Source organism: Helicoverpa zea, chromosome 3 (assembly GCF_022581195.2).
Source record: "Helicoverpa zea isolate HzStark_Cry1AcR chromosome 3, ilHelZeax1.1, whole genome shotgun sequence".
NCBI lineage: Eukaryota > Metazoa > Arthropoda > Insecta > Lepidoptera > Noctuidae > Helicoverpa > Helicoverpa zea.
This window is the reverse complement of record NC_061454.1, coordinates 8,392,300-8,405,558: the sequence shown is the minus strand read 5'-3', so window position 1 is coordinate 8,405,558 and position 13,259 is coordinate 8,392,300. Positions and strand designations below refer to the sequence as shown.

The 13,259-nt window shown below is 37.5% G+C and overlaps 1 protein-coding gene across 6 annotated transcripts in view; it reads right to left on the bottom strand.

The window, feature by feature from the left end:
• Nucleotides 1-13,259, bottom strand: part of LOC124645630 (neural-cadherin) — a 259,856-nt gene that overhangs the window by 184,584 nt on the left and 62,013 nt on the right. For all 6 annotated transcript variants that reach the window (XR_006986257.1, XM_047185444.1, XM_047185443.1 and 3 more), the window contains one exon: nucleotides 9,185-9,374. Coding sequence is in view for 5 of the 6 variants with exons in the window: in XM_047185444.1 (XP_047041400.1) it covers nucleotides 9,185-9,374 (190 nt within the window). In the remaining variant the exon portion in view is untranslated. The remainder of the gene's footprint in view (nucleotides 1-9,184; nucleotides 9,375-13,259) is intronic.

Here is a 13,259-nt window from a genome sequence, read left to right as displayed (position 1 = left end):
CACTCCTGAAAATCTCACAAACCAAGTTGTTCACAAGTTGGAACGTTAATTTATAAATATATTAGAGGGAAAGTATTTTTGCCAAAACGGACAGTATCCGTCAGACAACATGAATAATTTAAAATAATAAAGAAGGAAATATACTTCAAGCTGCTCGTAAAACTTTATTAAAAATATATTTTTATCACATCCTAAAATGTAGGTAGCCTCACAGCTATCTACCTAACACCTTTAAATGAAACGAGATTCATATTTTGGCGGTACGCAGAGCGCACGCAGTAATTTCACGAAGATTATATTTGTATATGATATAATTAGAATAACAAGTAGGGCTTTTTAAAGGCAAATACATAGACAACTTTGGCAAGTCATGAAAACAGGTACCAGCAAAATGTTATTGACATTTTACCTACAAAGACGTTGATTCATAAAATAATTAACGCAAGATTCTCTACAGGCAACAAAGTTTCAGTAAAGAAATTATCATCCATACTTTTTCTCAGAACACTTTATATTGAAGTTTCCTAGGATTTAATTTAAAGTAAAAGTTAAATATAAAACTATTAAATCTAACTTTTAAATTATGGATGAACTCAACGTAATAAACTCCAAGAATTTGCAGCGCGGTCGTTTTGACAAACTCAATTTTGAAACAATAAAAGTACTTCCGCCGAGTTTATTTTCGCGACGAGCACAACACGGAAAAGTTCGCCCCAAATGGTACAACAATAACTTTCGCCTTTCAAGTTGACGAAACGCTGCATTAGTTCAAAAGTCGTATTTACTGGTAACTTGTGTGTAACGGCATCTTACACGCCCCTCTTCACAAGCCATTACGTAGGCGCGCGCTCATCGGAGCACACGCTGCCCCCTGAACCTCAGTAGGTAATTAACTAAGCCTTGAAAACTTTCAACATTAGCTAATTTACCCGGCGGGATCGCGGCCTTGCTTATTAGCTTCACACCTTCCTACACTCACATTAAAATCAAATATCGCTTTATTTGCTACAATCTATCGGAAAATTACAATTCGGATCCCAATTATTCGGATATACTCTGAACTTACTATTTGTTATTTCCCGGCCACGTATACTTCACGCAGAGATCGGTGCGGTGCTCGTTACTACAAATATTTATCTATAAAATATATGAATGGCATCGTTACGCTACAAAAGAGCAGTGTTTTTACTGAAGGTAGTATTATCAATCATAGCATTTCTCGTGACATAAGTGGACCCTCCTCATGCGAGCTCAAAGTTCCATTACTCATGACGCCACGCCCAATACTGATACGCTCTCCTCCAGCCTCACTGACAATAACCCACTGAAACGGTTACTTACTACGAGCCCAGACAAAGAAATAGCGGCCGCGGCGAACCGAATACTTCAGCGGAGGAATATCTGAATTCAATCATTCAGCTGAATCCAGTTACGAGCAAGTTACAATGTATTTGGGTTTCACTAAATAAAAGGCTTTAACAGATGTTATTCCCAGAGTGACTATCTAAATCCTTCATTTATTACCTGTCTGCCTAGTTTTGAATGGGCATTTTAAACGCCAATTAAAATAACTAATGGCGCCTAGAGACCGCAAACCTTAACACTTCTAATTTTCAACTCTGTCGGCATTCTACGACCACCTTTTTGTAGATTCTCTTGCTTAGTCAACTTTCAAACTCACCTATCTGTATAAAGCGATGCGATCAGTTCGCACGAGTTCCTTGAAACAAGTGCCCGATAACTGAAGAAAAGTTCAACCTTTTAACTTTTAAAGGATTTCCACTAAATTCGAAACAACTATTAAAGTTGGTTCGTTTGGCAGAAGTTCAAGATATTATTTATTCCATTCAAAAACATAATATCGATGCAGGAGACAGTGGCCTTATTTGTTATCTTAGTTTAGGAAACGGAGACAAACCATTCAAAAAGATGTTATTAATACAAATGTTTCCAATTAATTATTATAGTGTTTTTAATTAGAGTCGCTTAGAAGCATCTCTCGGTAGGCAGTATTGGAGCGCAGCGCTCTGTCCGCTCTGAACGGTTGGCCCGACGAGCGATGCTCTGTTTTAATTAAACTTACGCCCGGACGGCGATAGCTTTCTGTATCTCCATTTTATAGCCTACAAATTCAACTTGAATATTTTTGCACAATCAAAATATCATTAGAATGTAATCAGTGGAGTAATGAATGTCACCACACACGTTACGTTAAGAGCGGGCGAGCTTTAATATTCACAAACGAGATGGGGTGAAGTGATTTTTATGACGGCCGGCGAGTGATTCCTGAAACTTATGGCGCCTATAAACCCGCTCGTCTCGACTTGACGATTTAGCAGAAATTTCGCATTTCACTCCGCGTTGCCGCATCTTCTCTGAAAATCTTTCAAATTACCCGAATTCGTCTCGTGAAAAGCTGTAGTAACGACAAGGAAAATTCAGTTGAAACGTTGTGATATTACAGAAATACGGATACAATGACATAACGACCCTGAGATAACTGGCATTTTAAACAATTTACCTTCAATTCAATCTATTAAATTACAACGTTAAAATAGGCAATCAATTATTACCTAAACATTATTTCCTTGGAATTTAGATTAAATTAATTTACTCTCGTTAAAATCTCGACTGTCCCTGTTCTAAACAACAGTATTCTAGAACGTATTCGAACTCAGATTTCTATGGTGACTATTATGGCTAGCAAATAATAGTAGGACAGTTGAAACTGTGTTTTGGTTAGAACACTTTTGAAAATGGTCCAATACTTCAAATGGTCAGATTTTTTATCACATGCAGATTAATGCAAGTTAGGTACCTACATAGTACCTAGAGTACTCTATACAGGCAATGTGATAACAAGAACCCTACTTTTCCACAAAAGCTACAACTAAAAGAAGAAAGCCCATAAAAACTGTGTGAACTACTGTAAAATCCATTACATCCAATTTGGTGCATATTGCCAGCTAATTACAAGTGAAATGCAATCAGAGAGTAGCACTCGGCACAGATTGTTCAGTAAAGGGCAATATTTAATAGGAGCTGACAGTAATCCTCAGCAGGCAGTGCACTCGGGCGCGTCCTCATCACGAATTCCCGAGGGCGCAACGTTAAATGTAGGCCACCAAGTTCCCGCCGCCCGCCAAGCGGAATATTGCTTTGTCACTTGGCGACATCGCACAGCTTCTCTAAGCCCAAGTAATTGGAAATAGTTGAAATAGACGACTTATAGCAACAAAGCCCCGCCCCAGCGCCGGCTCTGGCTCGAACATCTCAGTCCAGAGCTCGCATTGTCGACACTAACTAAACTCCACGGAGGCAATTTATGTCGCCTAGATGTTACGCCCAAACTAACGAAGCGTCCAATTCCACGAAAAAAAACTTTCCTTACAAAAACTCCAGCTTTATTTAATTAAGACGCTGATTCTTTATCCAAAATATAACAGTAAACAAACAATCAGAAAGTCTAATTAAAACAGTCGCATAAATAAACGATAACAGTCACCCAGGGAACTAGGGGTCGAATGAGAACCGCAAAACACGGACCCAATGAGACCCATCGGGTTAAAAAATAAAATTTGATGGTAGTTGGTTTGTTCGTTTAAAAAATAAAATTTTATATAGATCGTAATACAGCAGCTTTACTGAACAAGGTACAGGATTTTAAACGTATCCCGTCTTACCACAAAAACTTTTAAACGTCAGTTTATGCCTTGTCTAAAAAAATGTCAAATTATGACGTTGACATATGGTTCATTTTGCAGCCAAAATTCTATTAGACAAGTGTAAAACAGGGTTTAAAGTTTTTGTAGTAAGGCCCATCGAATCCAAATTGGTAAGTCATAAAATATATATTTTAAATCTGTTAAACAAAATTATTCGTGTCTATAGACCAAGTTAACCTGGTTTTTGTAATTCCCTTATTAAACTGTTGTTGTAACCTCGAACGTTGAAACTATTACATTTGATATACATAGTTTCCGTGTCGGAAAGGAAAGTAGTGACAATCCAACAATGGAGTGTCTTTTATCGTAAGTAAATCGCTGAGATAATTTTCCTAAAAGAAATCAGGAGCACAAGTCACTGAACATAAAAAATGAAAATAACATAGAACAACAAGCATCTAAAAATAGATCGAGCACTCCTTTGTACTAATATTTAAGGACGACGTTTTCCTTTTCGTCATCCAAATCGTTGGAAATATAGAACTACTTTCTGAATACTTATGAAAAAGTACCTATGAAAATTTCGACTTTAAAACTGCTTCCTTCGTCGACGAAAACACTTCCATAAACATATGTATGTAGCGTAACCACATACAAGGCATAGCCAAAAACCCAAAACTTTGCCACAGACCACGATTATAAGAGTAAACGAATAATAAAATCTGTTGGATTAACAAATCTGCAAATATCCGTTCGAATTAAGCCAGCTTTGCGGTTACCTATCAGAATATTATTATGTTAATTACATTATCCGACGATTATCTTGTATTGCATAATAATGAGATTAAGATCATAACATCAAATGTCTGGTGTTGATTGATACAAAGCTTACGTCGTAACCAATCAATTAAGCATGAGCTCAACCGAGGACCTAATTACGTTTCCAACTAGCATTACACTTCACTATCTATGAGAACACGCTTTGCCTAATTGATTTATTGAGAAAAGCTAGAAATTTTCTACAAAGACGTTAGAATTCGACAGCTCACGGAGAGAAAATATCAGACAATTTTGCCCGGATCAAAATATTCGATTTAATGTTCTGTTACTCAGTATACTACGTAGCGTGATTCTGTGTTCTCGGAATACCGAGATTAGCTCAACGAACACAAACATCCATCTTCTTGTTGTGTTGTTTCAATAACAGCGCTGGTAAATATAAAATAGATTCTAATATCTACCTAAATATTGAAGCTAATTAAGAACGTTTGAGTGGATTAACAAGTTTTTTTTAGAAACACCTCATCTGGATTCTTTTTTCGTGGAATCGCGACTTGAATACAAAATAGAAGAGTTTCCAGAAAAGAGCTCAAAAATGTATACTCTTGTTTCGAAAAAAGAACGGTGGACTAGCTTTTACACAATACCAAAACCAGGACCAGAGCTAAAAATGTATATCCACAATATCTATTTACTCGCGTGAGAGCAAACCTGGGACTTCATGGTCTGATGCCTGCGGAACATTGGTTTTAGGTAATAGAGTATTCGAGATTATATTCGTGCGTTCGAGCTCAGGAATCAATATTAGTGCAGTGGCTGCCACGGATATATGTTTAATACTCGGCTCTTGTTTGATATAGCTGCATATTACGCACTCCGTTCACTGCTCAGCATCTAAGCACCTAACCGTTGCCATAGCTACAGGATTAAGTCTTAGGCCGCGAACGCACAGGCAGGTGGCTTGCTTAGCGCCTAGTGTCTAGCGCGTCACCTAGCGAGTAGCCCAGTAAAACGAACGTTCTAAAATGAACGCGACCGGCTGCACTGTGCGCTTAGCGCCTAGCTAGTCGAATAGCCAGAATGAAAGCCGCTAGTCACTAGGCGCTAAGCAAGCCACCTGCCTGTGCGTTCGCGGCCTAAGACTTACGAAACGCGTGCATAAGCTTATATTGTAGGTAGGTACGTATTTGTAGATACATAAAATTATATTTCTGTTTATCTAAGAACAGGGTCTGTTGGTTTTAAAGAGCAAAGTGACAACAATTTAATGCGACACTGTAATTCCCAATACCGAACACGTTTTAGCTAAATGCACCCCGAAAGGACCGCTGAAAATTGCTATTCTGACTACCCGCAATGGAGGATAATATGGAAATACACGTTTACAGCCGCATCGACATTTTCGACTCCGGGAAAGCCCATTATGCGTGACAAAATTGATCATGACTTTTGACCGCGCACGGCGTTCAATAAAATTCGAATCGTCTCAATTTACATTTGCATACTTACACTCTGTTGAACCAATATTTACACAACCGCAAAAACAACTTAGCTGTTGTATTTTAAAAGATTTAAGAAAAATTGCGTCGTATTTTTTTCTGCTCAGGTTTACTTGGTAGTGCATGAAAACGCTCCGTGTATTTTTTATGAACCTTATACTTAAACCGAATTACTTTATTCAAAAGATTAATGTTGTAAATAAAATAAGGTTTCTTTATAAATAAACGTCATATTATTGGGTACATTACTAGGTTCCAGTTCGACATTTTCTGTACCGTTAATCAGAAGCGATTGTTAGTACGTGCCTACTATGTTCTAATACAAAAGTTATGACCCACAGAACGTATCGGCTCTAAATAAGATATAAAGTGGACAGACAAAAGCCGCAACAAAAATGTATCGAGCTTTGAATAATAGAAATGTACGAAAACACATAAACTTTGCTGCGTGTACCATTTTATATTTTTTTATTAACGGAATTATTTATGTAGGCATTTCAGCATTTTACTAAGGTATAAAAATATAAAAGTGTGTGTGCTAAAAAAATATATTTGGACCGAGCTAGATAAATCTGAATAAAAAAGCATTCTACACCTTTAAACATTTAAAATATCCACGAGTCCCTATCGATCGTTCGTTATCAAAGTGATTTACAGATTTAGAGATATATCAAAAGCGCCAACTTTTTTATAAAACTAGTTCGCGTTTAGGAACCTGTGGGAATTTCAGATTTTTGTGTTGAATATTTTTGATTAATTGGTTGAAATTTATGGTGAGATGAGAAAATCCTTATCTTAAGGCACCTCGCGGTCCAGGCTGATCAGTATGCGCGTCGCGTGTGTAAATACCGCGCCACGTCTCACCACCACCAGCTGGCTGCAATATGCTGAAATTGGTACGTGGCCCGGAGACACAATATTCTAGCCCATTCCTAAATATCGACCTCACGTTACACCATTAACGATAATATAATCCATCTCACATTTCAGCAGTTACAACACGCACTATTTCATTGTACATAAATACTCCGAATTAGTATTCAGAGCGTGCGAACTAACACAACGCTGCGACTGAGAGCCGCTTACTTCAACATTTATTGCATCGCATGAATTCTATTGCAGATTATAGATGGAATACTAGAACTTAAAGCTAGCTATTGTCTCCCGGAGACGCTGATAGAGACGAGAAGCTTAAACAGATTACGGCCCCGAGCGACGTCTGATTATTCTAGTCCATGATTTACGATGACGCGATACGGCAACGCGACGCCAACACAACCTAATACACGTATCCCTTGAAATGGACAATTTATAGTGTGCCACATGTCTACACAATCAATTTCTAACGAATCCTGGCGACAGGGTCAGGGAAACATTGTGAAATATGAGAGCCACGTGTCACCGCGTAGGTACCTACGTCGAAAAGGGTCCACTACGAACACAACACTACACAAGTACTCACGTCGGGCACTCGCCGAAGTTTCCACATTACGTATATTTACAAGAGAGAAAAAGACATTTAAATGCGGGTCGTGGCTGTGATTAGCCCAAGGTCCGGAGCGCCTGCTAGCCTACGACCCTACATCTGCGCACGTGAATTGAACGATTCCTTCAGCTGCCGACGTTCCCGCACTGTGTTCCTTTTTCTAAGTCGTTTAGGATAATAAAATGACTTCCGAGGGACCTTACCTCGATATAGGCTCCGGATCCATTTTAAATCTACATAATGCTTTATGATACATGGTCAGCTGATACGCATAAATTCATGATAGGCTCCCGGCTCACGCATTTATCTCGTATGCATTGTTAAGTAAATACCATTAACATATGGCGAGCCCGAATAAAATTCAAATAGCCTATGTTTTTATGACGTTGACCCGTATCCACAAATAAAAACTTTATACCGTAATATCCTGTCAACCTTTCGCCCCAAGTTCATAGGCGACAATATTTCCACTTCATTTGTGAGTCATGTGCGTATAAACTCCCGGGGTTCCGCACAATGACGCAATCTTTAAGTCGTAACAATGTACTGTTAGGACAATATTGACCACTCTGACTCTAGAATCCCTTAAGTTTAGACAAGAAATTAATCACATCAAGAACATCTATGTATGTACGTACCTACTTACGTAGGTACATACATAATCTAATTTGTATAAAGATATGAAAATCAAAGTTATTTTCCTTCAATTTCCATTTATATTGAGTTATTTATTCGGAAGAGTGCCCAGTAGTTTACCTACATAAATAAACATATTATTATTTAAGAGTAAAACTGTTTTCCTCATCTAAATAATCACGTTTAAGCTCGCTGACCGGTTCTTAAGATCAACAAATTATTTTCCTTTTATCGGTACCATAAAAAAATATTCTCCGTCTTTGCGCTTAAAATAAATCGAGATAGCTTCCTCCGTCTCATTATAATCCTTAAACTTTTTCCCCTCGGTTTGTTAGAATAAATAAAAATCGTTTTGGGTAAATCTGGAAGAAAAACCGGAGGGTTTCTTGGGACGCGTTTTAACTTTTGGCTACATTCTTAATAGCAACGTTAAGGCGATGTCCGTGCGTGTCTTTGTTAACAGTTGTTGTTCCGAATGTACGAACCTACTCACATTTTATTCGTAAAATAAAACGTATGTAAACCAACATGTCGATGTGCTGTAGCCAGTGGCTGTATTTTTTGCAACGTCCATTTTCGAATTCATTTAAATGCAACTCTTCGAGTAGATATATCTATCGTCGCAGTCCCCCAAGTGATCATCTCTCAGCCCCAGGCTGCGATTGAAAACATTGTGCCACTTGTAAATCATGGTTTTAACAGGGATCTTTCGACATAAATGGCCCCATTCCATTTATTAAAACGGAAGAAGCCTATTTCGGCGTCGCAAGCATTTAATCGGCTTAATTATTACAGCAATGGTTACAATTTTAGTATGATTTTTCAATTAACAAAATGCTTGTAATATATTGTTATTCATCTGAGGAAATATTACAATAAATACCAAGAAGTTCAAGTTAGACGTCTGTATACATATTATTGTTACTCATAAGTTATTCTTTCCACATATCGCTCTTTCTCTGAAATGACTTACATAGCTTATTTGAGTTTCTTCCCTTAGGTAACCTAATTGTACGCTATTCCGCTCTTATTAACTTCAATTTAATATAGAGGTACGATATTAGCTACGCTCTCTAAGTTAATATAATGAGTCGTTATTTAATATAATGACAACATACCTGAGTTGGGCTGGTTGTCGGAGTTGGGCCGCGCCGAGGGTGCTCCGTCCCGGGCCTCCACCTCCAACGCGTACGCCCCCTGCTTCTCTCTGTCGAACACTACTTTCGTGAAGATCTCTCCCGTCTGCATACTGATTTCGAAGAAGTCCTTCCCCTCGTTCCGCGGCGAATCAACAATGTAGTAGTACACCTAAAAAGAACGAGTGATTTATTCATAAAATCCGATACATGTGCCGCATATCTTAAGATTTCCGGGTCCTTTGTTTACTTTCACAAACAGACCTAGCGAACCCTTCATAAAAACACGTCCGTACAGGCAAATTCGAAAATCCTTTCCACATGTGTACGTAATAAAACGTTACGCTGTCATGTCACCAACCCATATAGTTATATTACACACGGGGGTTATGACGAAAACCATTCACGGAATTACAGTTAAACTGTGTAATGTGGCGTTTCAATATCCGCAAATCTAATATAACTGGCCTTAAGGGGGTTTTACACAATTCGCTGTCACGTACATACACCTACATCAAGCGTAAAGCTGAATATTATTGTGGGAAAAATCTGAGACAGATTTCCGAGTCCTTTGAAATACCATGGTATTTGGTATAAAAAGTGTCAGTCGTCAACATATAGATTCGTTGGAGCCTGCCAACGTTACGTCTGACACGTGTCCAATTAGATTCCCTAGCATTTTATTCATGGAAAAAACAGGTGAAAATGATGTCAAACGAAAAAAATAAACGCCTGAAACGACTGTTGATTTCAATATGATTTGAAACATAAAAACTGTTCGGAAAACTCCGGCAGATAGAAGTTTTTTTTTGTTTGTTTATTTTAGAGAATAAAAATAAAAACGTTGGGGTTGTTTTGCGCTCTGTTTTAGAAATCTGTTTGAATTTTGCTTTGTTATCAAAAGTGATAGCGGAGCAATATTGAGTGTATTTGTAACGATAAAGATGTCTTACTAACTGGAAGCTGGTGCAGTAACGGCATTACTTAGTTTAAATTATAGATAGATTTCAGCTCGGTGTAGGGAACTAACTGTCGAACAAGCCATTATGTATATACCAGCTATATTGTGCAGTGGAGTAGATGTTAAACGCAGACTTAGCTACCCTAATGACGAGTGTAATACATGCGAGCTCGAAACTGTAACGAAGCAGGCTATTACACTTTGAATGTCATATTACGAACTAAATGTGTGTTACACGTGTTAAATAACTATCAGGTACCCACATTTGCGTCCAAAATTGTTCTGGAATAGCATCGCACATTCGAGTCTTAGTTCGGATTTTCAATCGATAGGTAACTGCGTTATTTATAGACTTAAATAGCGGAGAAAGTATTTTATACACCGTCATTGGCTGCAGAAACTTTTAAATGTCTCAAAAACAACATTTAATATTCAAAAGCTGTTAAAAGGTCCTCTTTATTTCTCGGTAGCGAGTAAGGAATCATTCTGCGTGCAAGCGTTGTGGGTTAAGTAAATCGAGCTACCCTCCGATCCCGACAGGTGTTCTACGGTTACTGACAGATGAAACGTCTACGTTAACTGTTCCTCAAACTTAGTAATAATAGCTCCAACCCAATTACAGAATCAAATAACAGAATACTTAGTTACAATCGACCACTTTACTGCAGGCTTTATTTTTCTTAGAACTTTATTGAGATTAAATACCATGTTATTTTCCAACGCGAAAACACTCTTTAAAAACATTTTTCTTTATAAAAAGATCGCCTTGGAAATAGCTTAAAAGAGCATTGATTGAATAAGGTTCCTGAGCGTACCTAACTGTAGATTTAAGTGGCTTGGTTAAACGCGAAAATAGTGTACGCGGTCGCTTGTTAGAAATTGTGTCAATGAAATGACACAAATATGTACTCGGCTAATACTTATAATATCAGTATAATAACAATGAAACATACGGGGAACTTTGAAGAATCTTAAATCAAATAAATGAGCAAAAAATAAAAAGTTATGAAGTTAGAAAGAAAGCAGCTTTAAGAGTACGCTAACTCTTTCCGACGGCCACTTTAAGATATTTAGAAAGAAAATACATAGTAGGACCTCGTAAAACCCCCTGATTTATGGCGGTACAAATAGGCTAACCGTAAACACCCATTAAGAAAAGCAATTACTATTTAAGTATTTACAATAGAGGGAAAATTATGTCAATAACAAAACACTTTTCATTTTCTTGCCATTATAACCACTTCCCTTGAAATTAATTGAAAATTTTATCAAATTGCTGAATATTTACGGAGCCATTTTAAATGGCATTTAATAATGAGCAGAGGATTCCATTGCCAAATTTTCACAGAAAATTATTACAACGTAGCTTCTGTATCGAGCACAGTTTGTGTACTCTTTAGTATCTACACAAATATTTTTATTCGGCACAACCTAAAAAGGATTTCTACGAACATTTTGTTTTTTTGATGAACTCACTGCGTTGAAAATAAAATCAACTTAAATCCCATTAAAAAAACGTTATTTTGTGCCTATTTTTCCTGTGAAACACAATTCACATTTCCACATGACAGCGCAGTAGCGAAAACTTGCAAAGTACACACATATACTAAACGAAGGCAATGTATTTAATTATTCACGATTGCGCACCAATCCAAAGCGCAATCACAATGGTTGAAAATTGCATTTTTATTCCCTGGCGCTCACGAAAATTATAGGCACAGTAAATTGTTACAGTTGCATATTTGTACGAAAATATATAACATGCTGAGCGGCCGTGCCGTGTCTCTGCATGTTATCGTGGATTAATTAAAATTGTAGGTTCAAATATACTGAAATGCTTTACGCAGCGAACGCAAGCCAGTGGAGCACGTTTCATGGAGATAAATAAAGAATAACCGACATTATTATAAGCGAATATTGACGGCCGTTCGTCACTGTGAGGCGGGCACTGTTTATTTATAGCAGCGAGCGGTCAACAATAGCCACTTTACTGCCGCATAATTGTATAATGATCCTCGATTTAAAGGATTTGTGTAAAGGACGAAAACACAAAAGGTCATAAAATAAAACGCACGACAGTAAGTATCATGAGGCTTGGATGCTGATATCAAACCTACTTTAGTTTACGTAGTACATTTGACATTAAACTTACAAGCACCCAAACCCTGTCTTATCGTCGCTGTTAGGACGAAAGGTCAACACGGATTTTATGATACATAACAAGTCACGCATCAGTAACTATGTATAATAAGTACCTACATAAATAAACCTTCAGTATATTCTGAAGCTGAAGTTCCATTAAACGCGTTGAATATTTGACTTTCCTGTAGAATAGAAGCCTTCTCATAAAAGTTTTAATACATTTATTATTTTGTTTCTAAGTATTACAAGAACGGAATATCTTGTGGTAATTTTGAATACTACATTTTTGAAACTCAAATCTGTTTTCTACCTCAGAATCTAAAACTGGAGAGAATAAAAAATTGTGGGTTTAACGAATATGGACCTACATTAGAGATGATAAAAGTGACTTTCGTTTGTAATTAAGTGCAGGAAGCTTATGGGAAGCTACTCTGATACATAATATATCGGTAGCTGGCTTCTGCTTACTGCCAACGTTTGTAACGCTAAAGGAGCTCTTCCTAAGCCGATTAAACAAGCAAATTGATTACACTCCGGTCTCCCTAATGCATACTATAGTATTTTCCGTAATCAATGCTATGCTTAGAGGAGTCAGTTGACAGCTGGTTATATATTTTTACATTACGTATTCTATGTACTTCTATTATAACTAACTTCCGTCAGTGGTTTCACCCGCGTCTCGTATGACCTACTTTGGACACCCGGATTAAAAGTATATCAACTATACACTTTTTCGATAAATAGACTTGTGTATTATGAAGGTAATATTGGAAGAACTTTTCAAACCGAATCGTAGTCAAAACCTTTCTAATCAAAAACAAAAGACGGTTTCCAGCAAAAAAATGGCAAAAATCGAACCGTGGGAACACTGACTAATCCTTTACGTGGAAAGGGTGTGATGATAGGGGGATTCTACAGCGAGACTTCCAGCGCACTCGGCTACAAACAGAGATA